This window comes from Garra rufa, chromosome 20 (assembly GCF_049309525.1).
Source record: "Garra rufa chromosome 20, GarRuf1.0, whole genome shotgun sequence".
NCBI classification, from domain to species: Eukaryota; Metazoa; Chordata; class Actinopteri; order Cypriniformes; family Cyprinidae; genus Garra; species Garra rufa.
Window position 1 is genome coordinate 1,772,251 of NC_133380.1, and position 13,971 is coordinate 1,786,221.

A 13,971-nucleotide genomic window follows, 5' to 3' on the forward strand; every position below is an offset into this window, starting at 1 on the left:
TCAGATGGAAAGTAATTGCTCTGAAAGTGATTTTTGTTGTTATCGTTATGCAGTATTTTTTTTGTGGAGATGTTATATATTCACTGTTCTCGGGCCTTAAATATCAACATACTGCATCAGTACTGGAAAGTATGTTTGTACTCTGTGATGCTTGTGGAAGCATTATTTTTGCAATTCATGTGGTACTTTAAGTGTCTTTAAATTTCAAAGCTCCTGGTCAGTATTATTCACACATAATATTATAATTTTGTTACACTTTAGTGTGTGCATTTAAGTGTATTGTTTAATATATTCTCTCAATAAAGTGTTATATTAGTATCACTGATGTACTATTTTAGTGTTTGTTAATATTTTATATTTTATTTTATAATTTTTTGTTTTCATTTTAATTACAGTCTCAGTGATTTTTGTAGCATTTTTGTCTATGTAATTAATATTAAACTGCAAAAACTTATTTTCTTAGTTTTTTTCGTCTTGTGTTCTAGTATAAATATCTAAACATTATTGAATCAGGATGCATTTAATTCACAAGTAAATTGACTTAAAATATTATGTCTAGTTTTCTGAATAAATAATCTAAATTTTGTTAGTTTTTGCCTAAAGCAATCAAAAATATCCACCACTGAAGTAAAAAAATTAATCTTAATTCAAAGGCCCCATTTTCTTGCCCCATTGGTAGATATTTTTGCTTGCAAAAACTAACACAATTTAGATTATTCATTCAGAAAACTAGACATATCAAGTAATTTTAGTTGTGTTTTTGTCAAAGTAATTAATATTAAACTGCAAAAAAATGATTTTCTTAGTATTTTTGTTTTGTGTTTAAGTATAAATATCTAAAAAAAAAAAAAAAAAAAAAAACCTTGAATCAGGATGCATTTACTTGACAAGTAAAATGACTTAAAATACTATGTCTATTTATCAGAATAAATAATCTAAATTTTGTTAGTTTTGGTGTAAAGCAATCAAAAATATCCACCACTGGAGTGAGAAAAATAATCTTAATTCAAAGGCTAAACAAGATTATTTTTCTTACCCCATTGGCAGATATTTTTGATTGCTTTAGACCAAAACTAACAAAATTTAGATTATTTATTCTGAAAAATAGACATAGCATAGTATTTTAAGTCATTTTACTTGTCAGGTAAATGCATCCTGATTCAAGAATTTTTAGATATTTATACTAGAAAATGAAAATCTTTTTATTATTTTTGCAATGTATTATTATTTTTTTTAAATATATCTAGTTTTAGATTTAGTTATTTTAGTACTATTTAAATTAAATGAAAATGAGAAATATTGCCTTGCCTGAAATGAAACAATTCACTTATTTTAGTTCTGTATTTTCAAGTAATGAAACTATTATGGCTTTAGTTAACACTGTGTTTAATTGTGGAAAAGTGTCTCTTGTTGCTTCAGCGACAGAGATGCAGCTTATTATCTCTGATGAACACACGACTAGAACGATCTACTGATATCTCTGTCTCACACACACACACACACACACACACACACACACACACACACACACACACACACACACACACTCTCATGATCAGTAGTCGAGTGAAGGCCTGTATGATGGCCGGAAGTCTCTGTTTCCTCCTCAAGTCACTCTGGGGTGAGTTTCTGATACATATATTTACCACAGAAACCATAAATGAAACATTTCACTTACTCATGAAGTTTACAGTAAACGTCACTTACTGTGTATTTACTGGATTCTCCTTTTGTTTTTCAGTTTTGTTGGGACTTGTGACAGAAATCGGTACTTCTATTTATTATTTACATGTATTTCACTCATCCTGTGCATACTTACTAATAAATCATTGTTGGAATTGAAGTTTGGGACAGAGTGTGAACATGCATGTTTCTAGCATTAATCAGCATGTTGTTACCATAATTTAAGATGGTTTACCAAGCTGCTTGCATGATTTAGCATAGTTTAACCATGTTGCTAGCATTATTTAGCATTAATTAGCATGTTGCCAGCATGTTTTAATGTGAATTAACATGTCACTACCATGATTTAACATGAATTGTCATGTTTCTAGCATGATTTAGCATGTTCCCAGCATGTTGCTACCATTATTAGCAAGTTACTAGCATGATTTTAGCATGTTTCTAGCATGATCAACATAACTAGCATGTTACTAGCATGTTGTTAGCATGATTAGCATGTTACTAGCATATTGCTAGCATGATTAACATGTTACTAGCATGTTGGTAGCATGATTAGCAAGTTACTAGCATATTTATAGCATGATTAGCATGTTACTAACATACTGCTAGCATGATTAACATGTTACTAGAATGTTGCTAACATGATTAACAAGTTAATACCATGTTACTAGCATATTGCTAGCATGATAAGCATGTTACTAGCATGTTACTAGCATTTTTGCTAGCATGATAAGCATGTTACTAGCATGTTACTAGCATATTGCTAGCATGATTAACATGTTACTAGCATGTTGGTAGCATGATTATCATGTTACTAACATGCTGCTAACATGATTAACATGTTACTAGCATTTTACTAGCATATTGCTAACTAGCATTTTGCTAGCATGATAAGCATGTTACTAGCATGTTACTAGCATATTGCTATCATGATAAGCATGTTACTAACATATTGTTAGCATGATTAACATGTTACTAGCATGTTGCTAACATGATTAACAAGTTACTAGCATGCTGTTAGCATAATTTTAACATGATTAACATTTTAACATGTTGCTAACATGTTTCTAGCATGATTAGCAAGTTACTAGCATGATGTTATAATGATTAGCATGTTGTTAGCATTATTAGCAAGTTACTAGCATGTTGCTTACATTATTCTAGTATGATTAGCATGTTACTAGCATGATGTTAGCATGATTAGCATGTTGTTATAATTATTAGCATGTTACTAGCATGTCTTTAACATGTTTCTAACATGGTTACTTGCATGTTACTAGCATGATTCAAGTATGATTGCCATTTTACTATCATGTTGTTAGCATGATTAACAAGTTACTAGCATGTAGCTAGCATGATTCAGAGCCATAGGCTGTATCCGAAATCGCCCCCTATACCCTATTCACTATTCCCTACATTAGTCCACTCATTCAGTCCACTTGAAGGAGTGAGTGAAAACGAGGAAGGACTGCCGCTTTTGCATAGTATTGCTTACTGTTTAACAATCATTTAAAACGGACAGTTCGAGTAGTAAGATTAAAGGATTTATCTTGAACTATGTCAAGGAGTTTACATATAAACCCTGGTTAAACAATTTAATAATCAATTTACAACAAATTTGTACCCGTGTTGTATGCTGTATTACGCAGTGGACGAGCGAACGGATGGATGATTCAGCTGCGGGCGCCATCGTCTGGCGAGATGCGGGAATTCAGTCGGGTTTTTTCTAAAGTCGGGTTTATGTCTATGCAGGTGGTTCGCGTCTGAAACCGGTTCTGTCTGGCCCCAGCGAGGCCTACGTGAGATCTGAAGTCCAGTTTGAGTGTGCGGTTCCAGGCTGGTCTTCACCTCTGTCCTATGAGCTCCGGAAGGACGCAGGGGAACTTATCGCAGCAGAAAACAAGGTCAAGGTCAGCTTCAGCCTGCAGGTCACAGAGGGGTCAGAGGGCAAGTACTACTGCAGACTGACAGCTGGAGGTCAAACCAGCAACACCATCCACTTCCACGCAGTGAGTGAGTAAATCACATCTGTGCTCAACTCATGTCTCAGTTACTGCAATGTGTCACTTTAATTATTTATATATAATCATAGTTTTTATTATTTTGAATGAACCTTTCTTTTACATTTTCAGATTTCATTTTAATTTTTAACAATTCAGTTATGTGCCTTTTTTTATTACTTTTTTACTTTTTAATATTACTATTTAGGTTTTAATTTAAGTTAGTCGTTTTTAAATGCTAAGGCAACTAACTTTATCTAATATTTATATTTTCAATTTTTTTTGTTAAATTTGGTTTTGTTAATTTAATTATTATTGTTATAAATATTAATATTATTTTAGTATTTTTAAGTAATAAAACTATAATTTATGTTGTGTTTTTAAGCTTTAGTTATTTTATTTATTCAAATCATTATTATTTTTAAATATTTATTACTATTAATATTATTTCAGTATTTTTAGGTAATAAAACTATATTTTATGGTGTGTTTTTAACCTTCTTTAACCTTTAAAGTAAACATATTCTAGTTCAATTCTAAGGCAACTAACTTTATTTAATATTTATATTTTATTTAATTGTTCCAATTTTTTTGTTAAATTTGGTTGTGTTAATTTAATTATTATTGTTATAAATATTAATATTATTTCAGTATTTTTAAGTAATAAAACTATATTTTATGGTGTGTTTTTAACCTTCTTTAACCTTTAAAGTAAACAAATTTTAGTTAAATGCTAAGGCAACTAACTTTATTTAATTTTTATATTTTATTCGAATTTAGATTTTTTTTTTAGCAATTTATTCGTGTGTTTTTGTTAATTTTAATTTAATTTAATTGTTATTTAAATATGTCTTAGTCTATGTTTTAAGTTTTAGTTAGTTTAGTAATTCAAGTTAAATTATATAAAAAGAGATTAATCATAAATATGGTGTTTTTATATTATATTATATATTTTTAAATATTAATTTAATTTAACTATTATTAATATTATATTTTAGTTCAATTTTACTTTTTATTTATTTTGACATAGTAATTTTAAGTTACCAAGGAAAATTTTACATTTTTGTCTAAAGTTTTTAATCAAATTTTTTTAAATTAATTTTTAGTAATATATGTGCTTTGCATGTATGTCTTTTTTGTGTTTTATTTAGGTTTAATTAAATTTTTTATTTGACTTTTAGTTTTTATTTATTTCTAGTTAGTAATTTTTGTGCATATACAACTTATTTCAGTTAGTTGCTATAGCAACATTTCTAATTTTCATTATGCTTTATTTTAGATTTTACTTGAATTTTTCTTGATGTTGTTATGTGCTTTTTATCTTTTAATTTGTAAATGTTACTACATTAGGTTTAATTTGTTTTAATAAAATTTTAGTTCAGTTTTAATTTTATTATATATATATATATATATATATATATATATATATATATATATAAAACAATTTTTTCAAAGTGTTTTTAAATGTTCTAGTGATCATGTTTCGTTGTGGATGTCAGTTCCTGTCGTAGGAGCCAGTTTGACATCAGTTCCCGCTCCACCGATCGTCTATGAAGGACAGAGGCTGGTCCTGCGTTGTCTCGTCAGGAAGGGGACGCATTTGTCCTTCATATGGTACCATAACAAACAGGAAGTGAACTCCTCATCAGAGCTCTACAGCCTCTCCAGAGACACTCTCACGGTGGACGTTGCGAGTGAAGTGCATGCTGGGATATACTCCTGCACAGCTCAAAACCAGATGACCATCAACCCCAGATTCTCCAGCAGCCGAAACCACCACATCATTGTGAAAAGTAACAAATTTAACATTTCTCACTTCTGCATTTCAAAAAACGACACTCTGCTTTCTCAGTTAATCTTATTTTACACTCATCTTCATATAGAGCTGTGTTTTTTTGTTTAGTGATAGTTGTTCATGAGTCTCTTGTTTGTCCTGAACAGTTAAACTGTCTGCTGTTCTTCAGAAAAATCCTTCAGGTCCCACAAATTATTTGGTTTTCCAGCATTTTTGTGTATTTGAACCCTTTCCCACAATGACTGTATGATTTAGAGATCCATCTTTTCACACTGAGGACAACTGAGGGACTCATATGCAACTATTACAGAAGGTTCAAACACTCACTGATGCTCCAGAAGGAAAAACCATGCATTAAGAGCCGGGGGTGAAAACTTTTGAACAGAATGGAGATGTGTAAATTTTTCTTATTTTGCCTAAATATCATATTTTTTTCATGAAGTACTGCCCTTTAAAATCTACAAAAGATACTTACATGTTTCCCAGAAGACAAAATAAATTTACCCTGATCTTCAAATTTCAAAAGTTTTCACCCCCGGCTCTTAATGCATTGTGTTTCCTTCTGGAGCATCAGTGAGTGTTTGAACCTTCTGTAATAGTTGCATATGAGTCCCTCAGTTGTCCTCAGTGTGAAAAGATGGATCTCAAAACCATACAGTCATTGTTGGAAAGGGTTCAAATACACAAAAATGCTGGAAAACCAAAGAATGGATTTTTCTGAAGAACAGCAGACAGTTGAACTGTTGAGGACAAACAAGAGACTCATGAACAACTATCACTAAACAAAAAAACACAGCTGTGGATCATTCAGGAAACAACACAGTATTAAGAATCAAGGGGATGTAAACTTTTGAACCATTATCAACTATTATTTTCTCTTGTGGGCTATATGTAAACATCTTTTAGGTGAAATATCTTATTCAGGTCAGCACTAAATAAACACTACCATGCATTTTGTATGATCCCTCTTATTTTGCTAAAATAAGTAACATTTAGCAGATTCTGAAAAGGGGATGTAAACTTTTGACCTCAACTGCAGTTTTGTTTTAAGTATTTCTATGAAGGTTTAATTTATTTTTCCGTTTTAGCTTTTATTTAAGTCCAGTTATTAATTTCAGTGCTTCAAAACGACATCTCTCATTTTTGTTTTGTTTTTCATCTAACATTTTTATTCCATTTTAGTTTTTAGTTCGTTTTTAGTAATTTTGTTGTGTGATTTTGTTGTTTTTATTAGGTTTTGTGTGTTTTTTATATTACTATTTATTTCATTTCAGTTTTATTTCTTTTTATTTATTTCCAATTAGCAGTTTAGTTTAGGTTTTTCATTTAATATTTATATTTAATTTCACTTTTTAGTTACATTTTTAGTAATTTTATGTATTTGTCATTTTTCTTGATTTTTTTATATTAATATTTTGATTTATTTGATTTGATTTAGTTCAGTTTTCATGTAATGTTTATCATTTTATTTCAGATTTGTTTCTGAAATTTAAACACTTTTAGCATCCAACCAAATTCTATGCATGTATTTTTACTGAATATGAATATCCTATTTGAGAATAGAAACCTGATTGCAAACTGTTTTGTACTGATTTTCAATGCCTGTTTTCTATTTTTTGGAGCATCATGCTAGTAACACCCTAGCAACCATCCCGGGTACCCTAGCAACTGCATAGCAACATCCTAGCAATCGTCCCGGGTACCTTAGCAACCACATAGCAATACCCTAGCAACCACCCTGGGTACCCTAGCAACCGCATAGCAACACCCTAGCAACCATCCTGGGTACCCTAGAAACCGCATACAAATACCCTAGCAACCATCCCAGGTACCCTAGCAACCACATAGTGACACCCTAGCAACCATCCTGGGTACCCTAGCAACCGCATAGCAACACCTTAGCAACCATCCTGGGTACCCTAGCAACCGCCCTGGGTACCCTAGCAACTGAATAGCAACACCATAGCAACTGACTTGGGTACCCTAGCAACAGCATAGCAACACCCTAGCAACCATCCCAGGTACCCTAGCAACCGCATGGCAACCACCCCCGGGTACCCTAGCAGTTTAAGCCTTAAAACTACTTTAAACTTCAAACTATTTCAGACTGAAAACTGTCAAACTTAAAACTTTTTCTATCTTTAAACGTTAAAAACTAATCAAACTGCTTAAAGCTCTCAAAACTTCTTTAAACTTTTAGCCAAGCTTTCTCAAGCCAACCTAGTTTGTCTTGACTAACTTTTTTATCTAGTTTAATTTGTTTTAGTTCAGTTTCCATATAATGTTTATCATTTTATTTCAGATTTGTTTCTGAAAATTAAACACTTTTGGCATCCAACCAAATTCTATGCATGTATTTTTACTGAATATGAATATCCTATTTGAGAATAGAAACCTGATTGCAAACTGTTTTGTTTTCTGTTTTTCAGAGCACATCTCAGCACCCACATTGTCGTTCACAGTCTTCTCAAACGGCTCCAGCCTGACGGCCAACATCAGCTGTGGTTCGGTGCGTGGGTCTCCGCCGGTGACGTTCAGCGTGCTGTTGGACGGACTGGAGCTGGATGTGAAGCGAGTGGATTCGCTGGAGTCCTGGTTCATTCTGCCTGTCTCTGTGGGTGTTGATATGGGAGCCGCTCGATGTAAAGTCCAAACAGACACACAGCAGCTGCTGTCTGATCCCGTGCAGCTACACGTCGGTAAGTGAGTAAATGACACAGATGATGTGAACAACATTTGAACCACTGCCTAAAACTGAACATTAAAATTCACATGTATTTGGGTGTATTTTGTGCATTCCGAAGCATCTTATATAACGCAAAAAGCATCAAGCATTTGTTACATGTGCGCAAATTTATTTGTATAGTATTTTCCAAATGCTGGTAGTTTTACTTCAGCTTTAAATTTGTTATATTTTATGTTATATCCCAGCAAACACAGAACGTTCCCCTAACGTTCCCATATGGTTCCCATTTGGTTATTTGTGAGAAAGGAGAACGTTCTAGGAACATTCCCTGTAGGTTCTCTTATAACCTATAAAGAACGTTCCCAAAATGTTCCCTGCAGGTTATTTTGAAGTTTTATTTTTTATAACCTAGAGAGAACGTTCCCGTAACATTCCCAATAGGTTACCAGAATGTTCCCCTAACCTCTATTTAGATTAAGAAAACTTTCCTGGCTAACCAACAGGGAACGTTCTTGGAGACATTACGGGAATGTTCTGGGAACCAAAAACTAACGTTTACAGAACATAATGTTTGCTTGTTTTAAATTTATTACATTATATTTCATCCCTGTTCTTTTCAGAATACCATTAGATTTCAAGTATGTATTGAGGAGTATGAAATACATTATAGAATTTAGTTTTGTACTTTAATTTACTGGTATTTTACATTATTTTTATATATAATAATAAATCTGATTTACAAACTGATGCAACTTTTCTGTTTGTTTGTTTTTGTTTTCTGTTTTTTCTCTAAATGGTGCAACTCATTTTCTGAAAAATACTGTAGAAATAATTCAGATTTTTATTGTAAATATTTTTAGAGTACTTTTTACTTATGCTTTTCTCAAAATGCTGTTTTGAGAATGTTCAGTCTTTTGACTTAAAAATGTAATTTCATTTAATTTTCAGTATGTTTCTTTCTAATTATTTGTGAAGTAAAAATTCTGAGTAAAAAATCATTTTTAAAATAAATCCTACACCAAATGTTTTTCAGTGTAAAAAGTGATATATGTACACTACCAGTCATATATTAAACAGTAATATTTTTAATATTTAAAAAAAAAAAAGTCGTCTACCAGCCAAGCCTGCATTTATTTGATCCAAAATACAGCAAAAGCAGTAATATTTTGAATTTTTTTTTTTATTTAATATAAATAATAGGTAAATATCTGGCAAAATGAAATTTATTTCATTTATGAAATTTATGAAATTTAATAATAAAATAATAATTGTTTATTTTAAATAGTAAAAATATTTCAAAATTTTACAGGTTTTGCTATACTTTGGATCAAATAAATGCAGGCTTGGTGAGGAGAAGAGTCTTCTTTAAAAAACATTAAAAATCTCACTTTTGACTGGTAGTGTAGTCATGAAATCACAAATGCACACATTTGACTCTAAATCAGTATTTCTGTCTGTGCGAAGTTCTCTGAAACAAACCTAATGTACAGATATGCTGATGAATGTCTAGTTTACATGCTACTAAGTGTCTCAGTCAAAATTTTGAATATCTGTCAAAGGATCGATGCAACTTTTGGCAAATGCAGCAACTAGTTTGTCCTTAAAAGTGTTCATTCTTTCCATGAGCTGTGTTTTAATGTGTTTGTGTTAGTTCCAGTAGGTGGCGCTGTGCGTGTCGTGGTATCGTACCTCCACGATGCCGGAGGGATGGTGGCAGCCGCTCGACTCAAATGCGTCCCCGACAAAGGAACCTTTCCTACGTTCTCCTGGCGTCTGAACCATTCCTCCCTTCCACCAGAGGGCGACACTCACGCGGTCACTCATCACGGTCAGATCTTGATCCTCACAGACATCAGCGCAGGGTTTTACCGCTGCCACGTGAGGGATAGTTTTAACCACAGCTCCGTCTGGATGGAGAGCAAGGACATATTCATACAGAAGACAGGTGAGCGAGTACTTCATGTCCAGTCAATTTAAAAAAAATAGACGTTAAAGTCAACTAGATAAGTAAATTTCATAGACAAACTTAAAAAAGCCTTGTTTGAAAGTTTAAAATAAATTTAAAAAGCTTAAAGTTTGAATTTAATTGTTGGAATTGAAGTTTGGGACAGAGTGGGAACACACACATGTTTCTAGCATGATTTAAGATGGTTTAACCATGTCGCTAACATGATTTAGCATGAATTAGCATGTTGCTAGCATGACGTAACATAATTTAACATGATTTAGCATGTTCCTAGCATGTTGCTACCATTATTAACAAGTTCCTAGCATGTTTTAACATGATTAACATGTTACTAGCATGTTGTTAACATGATAAGCATGCTACTATCATGTTACTAGCATGTTTCTAGCTAAATTAGCATGATTAACAAGGTGTTAGCATGATTCTAGCATGATTAGCAAGTTGTTCGCATGATTCTAGCATGATTAACGTGTCTAACATAATTATCATGATTCTAGCATGATTAGCAAGGTGGCTAACATAATTATGATTCTAGAAAGATTAGCAAAGTAGCTAACATGATTCTAGCATGATTAGCATGTTTTGGTTCTAGCATGATTAACATGTTGCTAGCATGATTAGCATGTTACTATAATGTTGTTTGCATGACTCTAACATGGTTAACAAGTTTGTAACACGTTGTTAGCATGATTAGCATGTTTCTAGCATGCTTATCATGTTGCTAGCACTATGCAAGCATGATTAGCATGTAACCAACATGTTTTTAGCATGATTAACAAGTTACTAGCATGTTGCTAGCATGTTCCTATCATAATTAGTAAGTTTCTAGCATGATTTGAGCATGATTAGCATGTTATTAGCATGCTTAGCATGTAACTAGCATATTTCTAGCATGATTAGCATGTTACTAGCATATTTCTAGCATGATTAGCATGTTACTAGCATATTTCTAGCATGATTAGCAAGTTACTAGCATGTTGCTAGCATGTTCCTATCATAATTAGTACGTTTCTAGCATGATTTGAGCATGATTAGCATGTTATTAGCATGCTTAGCATGTAACTAGCATATTTCTAGCATGATTAGCATGTTACTAGCATATTTCTAGCATGATTAGCATGTTACTAGCATATTTCTAGCATGATTAGCAAGTTACTAGCATGTTGCTAGCATGTTCCTATCATAATTAGTACGTTTCTAGCATGATTTGAGCATGATTAGCATGTTATTAGCATGCTTAGCATGTAACTGGCATATTTCTAGCATGATTAGCATGTTACTAGCATATTTCTAGCATGATTAGCATGTTACTAGCATATTTCTAGCATGATTAGCAAGTTACTAGCATGTTGCTAGCATGTTCCTATCATAATTAGTACGTTTCTAGCATGATTTGAGCATGATTAGCATGTTATTAGCATGCTTAGCATGTAACTAGCATATTTCTAGCATGATTAGCATGTTACTAGCATATTTCTAGCATGATTAGCAAGTTACTAGCATGTTGCTAGCACGATTAAAGCATAATTGGCATGTTACTAACGTGTTGTTAACATTAACAACTTACTAGCATGTTGCTAGCATGTTCCTATCATAATTAGTAAGTTTCTAGCATGATTTGAGCATGATTAGCATGTTATTAGCATGCTTAGCATGTTACTAGCATTTTTCTAGCATGATTAGCATGTTACTAGCATATTTCTAGCATGATTAGCAAGTTACTAGCATGTTGCTAGCATGTTCCTATCATAATTATTACGTTTCTAGCATGATTTGAGCATGATTAGCATGTTATTAGCATGCTTAGCATGTAACTAGCATATTTCTAGCATGATTAGCATGTTACTAGCATGTTGCTTGCACGATTCAAGCATAATTGGCATGTTACTAACGTGTTGTTAACATTAACAAGTTACTAACATGTTAGCACGATTCTAGCATGATTAACATTTTATTAGCATGTTGATAACATGTTTCTAGCATGATTAGCATGTTACTAGCATGATTCAAGCATGATTAGCATGTTGTTAGCATAATGGTTTTGTTTGTTCTTGCACAGATTTGCCAGCGACACCGGTGGAGGTCATAGCATTGGTTTTCTGTGGTTTCCTGTCGATTGTGATCATAGGAGGCTCAGTCTTTATGTTCTGGAGTATCGAGCGTGAAAACCACACCTGCACACATCACTGTCACCGTGAGTCAGTCATTTCATCATGTGTTCACAGGGAACGTTCTGGAAAGGTTCTCTTAAAGTTATAAACAAGTATTTTTCTAGCAACTTTAATGGAACGTTCATTGTTCATGGTCTTTAATAATGATCTCAAAACATTAGCATTATTTATACAAAACTCATTGATTTCTTAAAGGGGTCATCGGATGGCCATTTTCCACAAGTTCATATGATTCTTAAGGGTTTTAATGAAAAGTCTCTAATATACTTTGGTTAATAATTCTCAATAGTAGTGTAAAAAACACCCCTTTTCCTTGTCAAAATCAGCTCAGCAAAACTTCAGCTCATTTTAAGACATGGCCCCTTTAAATGCTAATGAGCTCTGCTCGCCCCGCCCCTCTCTGATGAGGGATTACGAGCTGTAATGTTTACTTTAGCTGTGTTTAGCGGCGAAACTTGCCAACAAGCACATTATTAAGAAAGGCCATTTGCAAAGATGGATAAAAACCCTTATCCTCACTTCTGCTGTGGGTGAAACTGCATCAGGAATGATTCACACGAACATAGACGCATATGTAGATCAGGATCGGCGCTTTCCATTTAAAAACGAAAGTAACATTAATCCTCTGCGTCTTCAGACGACTGCTGTTCATTATTAACAACAGAACACCTCAATCGCTCAATTAGAGTCTTCCTCTGCACCTGAGTCACACAATGGCGATGGAGAGGGCGGGGCTAAGGTAAGACGCTCATGTCAATCAAATGTGTTTCGTCACAACCACAAGAAGCTGAGAATGAGCTGATTTTAAAAAGAGGATATTACTTTTAAAGATTAAACAAATACCACTGGGTGGATGTTTATCATTGTAGGGAGGTTGTGTTCACAAACTGACACACATTAATGTTCAAACAACATGGTAAAGTTAGTTTTGCAACCGATGACCCCTTTAAGATAAAACTTTCAAACATATTTTGTCAGAAGGTCATTTTAATGCTGTTCTTTCTCATTTTGTCAGAGGATGTGATCCAGTCTGAGATGATAGCGTGAGTCTCATTTCAGTCTCTCATTAGCTTCGTTCAGATATGATACTGCTATAAAGAACACTTCTAACCTCTCTTCTGTTCCTCTCTGCAGAATGGACGTTCCCATCGCTGATGCTTCCTCTGAACCTCAACCTGTGGAGATGAAAACAGTCATCATGGAGTTTGAGGCCTAGAGGTCTAGAGCAGACCTGAAGCCAGTGTCCTGCAGAGTTAAACACCAACACAGACTTCTTGAAGTTTCTAGTAATCCTGAAGACTTTGATTAGCTGCTTCAGGTGTGTTTCAGTAACTTTAGAGTTAAAGCTGAACTACAGGAGCACGACTGAAGACAACCACGACTGCGCCATTTCTCTGTTTTTAAATTCTGTGAGATTGCAAGTCTGTTATATACACTAAATAAATATTCAATTCACCAAATGTTACTGAACTTGTGGACATCTTTCCGCAATTGAAATGCTGAACACACCTGAGACATACATTTCAGTAAATTGTACTGTTTCTTTCAACATACCTTCTGATGTTCCTTTGTGTTTATTTTGTGCTATAACTAGTTATAAAGAGTAAGAAGTGATCAGTTTCCCAAGTTTCAATCTAAATCAAATGACTCATGATCTGATTATTCATATAA

At 33.3% G+C, this 13,971-nt stretch overlaps 1 protein-coding gene across 1 annotated transcript; it reads left to right on the forward strand.

Moving 5' to 3' along the window:
* Positions 1-1,551: 1,551 nt before the first annotated feature.
* On the forward strand, positions 1,552-13,783 carry LOC141294274 (Fc receptor-like protein 5). Its single transcript, XM_073826350.1, has 9 exons — positions 1,552-1,621; positions 1,742-1,768; positions 3,436-3,696; positions 5,182-5,475; positions 7,907-8,176; positions 9,815-10,108; positions 12,189-12,323; positions 13,316-13,343; positions 13,435-13,783. Exons 1-9 carry the CDS (start codon positions 1,552-1,554, stop codon positions 13,514-13,516), a joined length of 1,461 nt encoding a protein of 486 aa, XP_073682451.1. The 3' UTR covers positions 13,517-13,783.
* Positions 13,784-13,971: the final 188 nt, after the last annotated feature.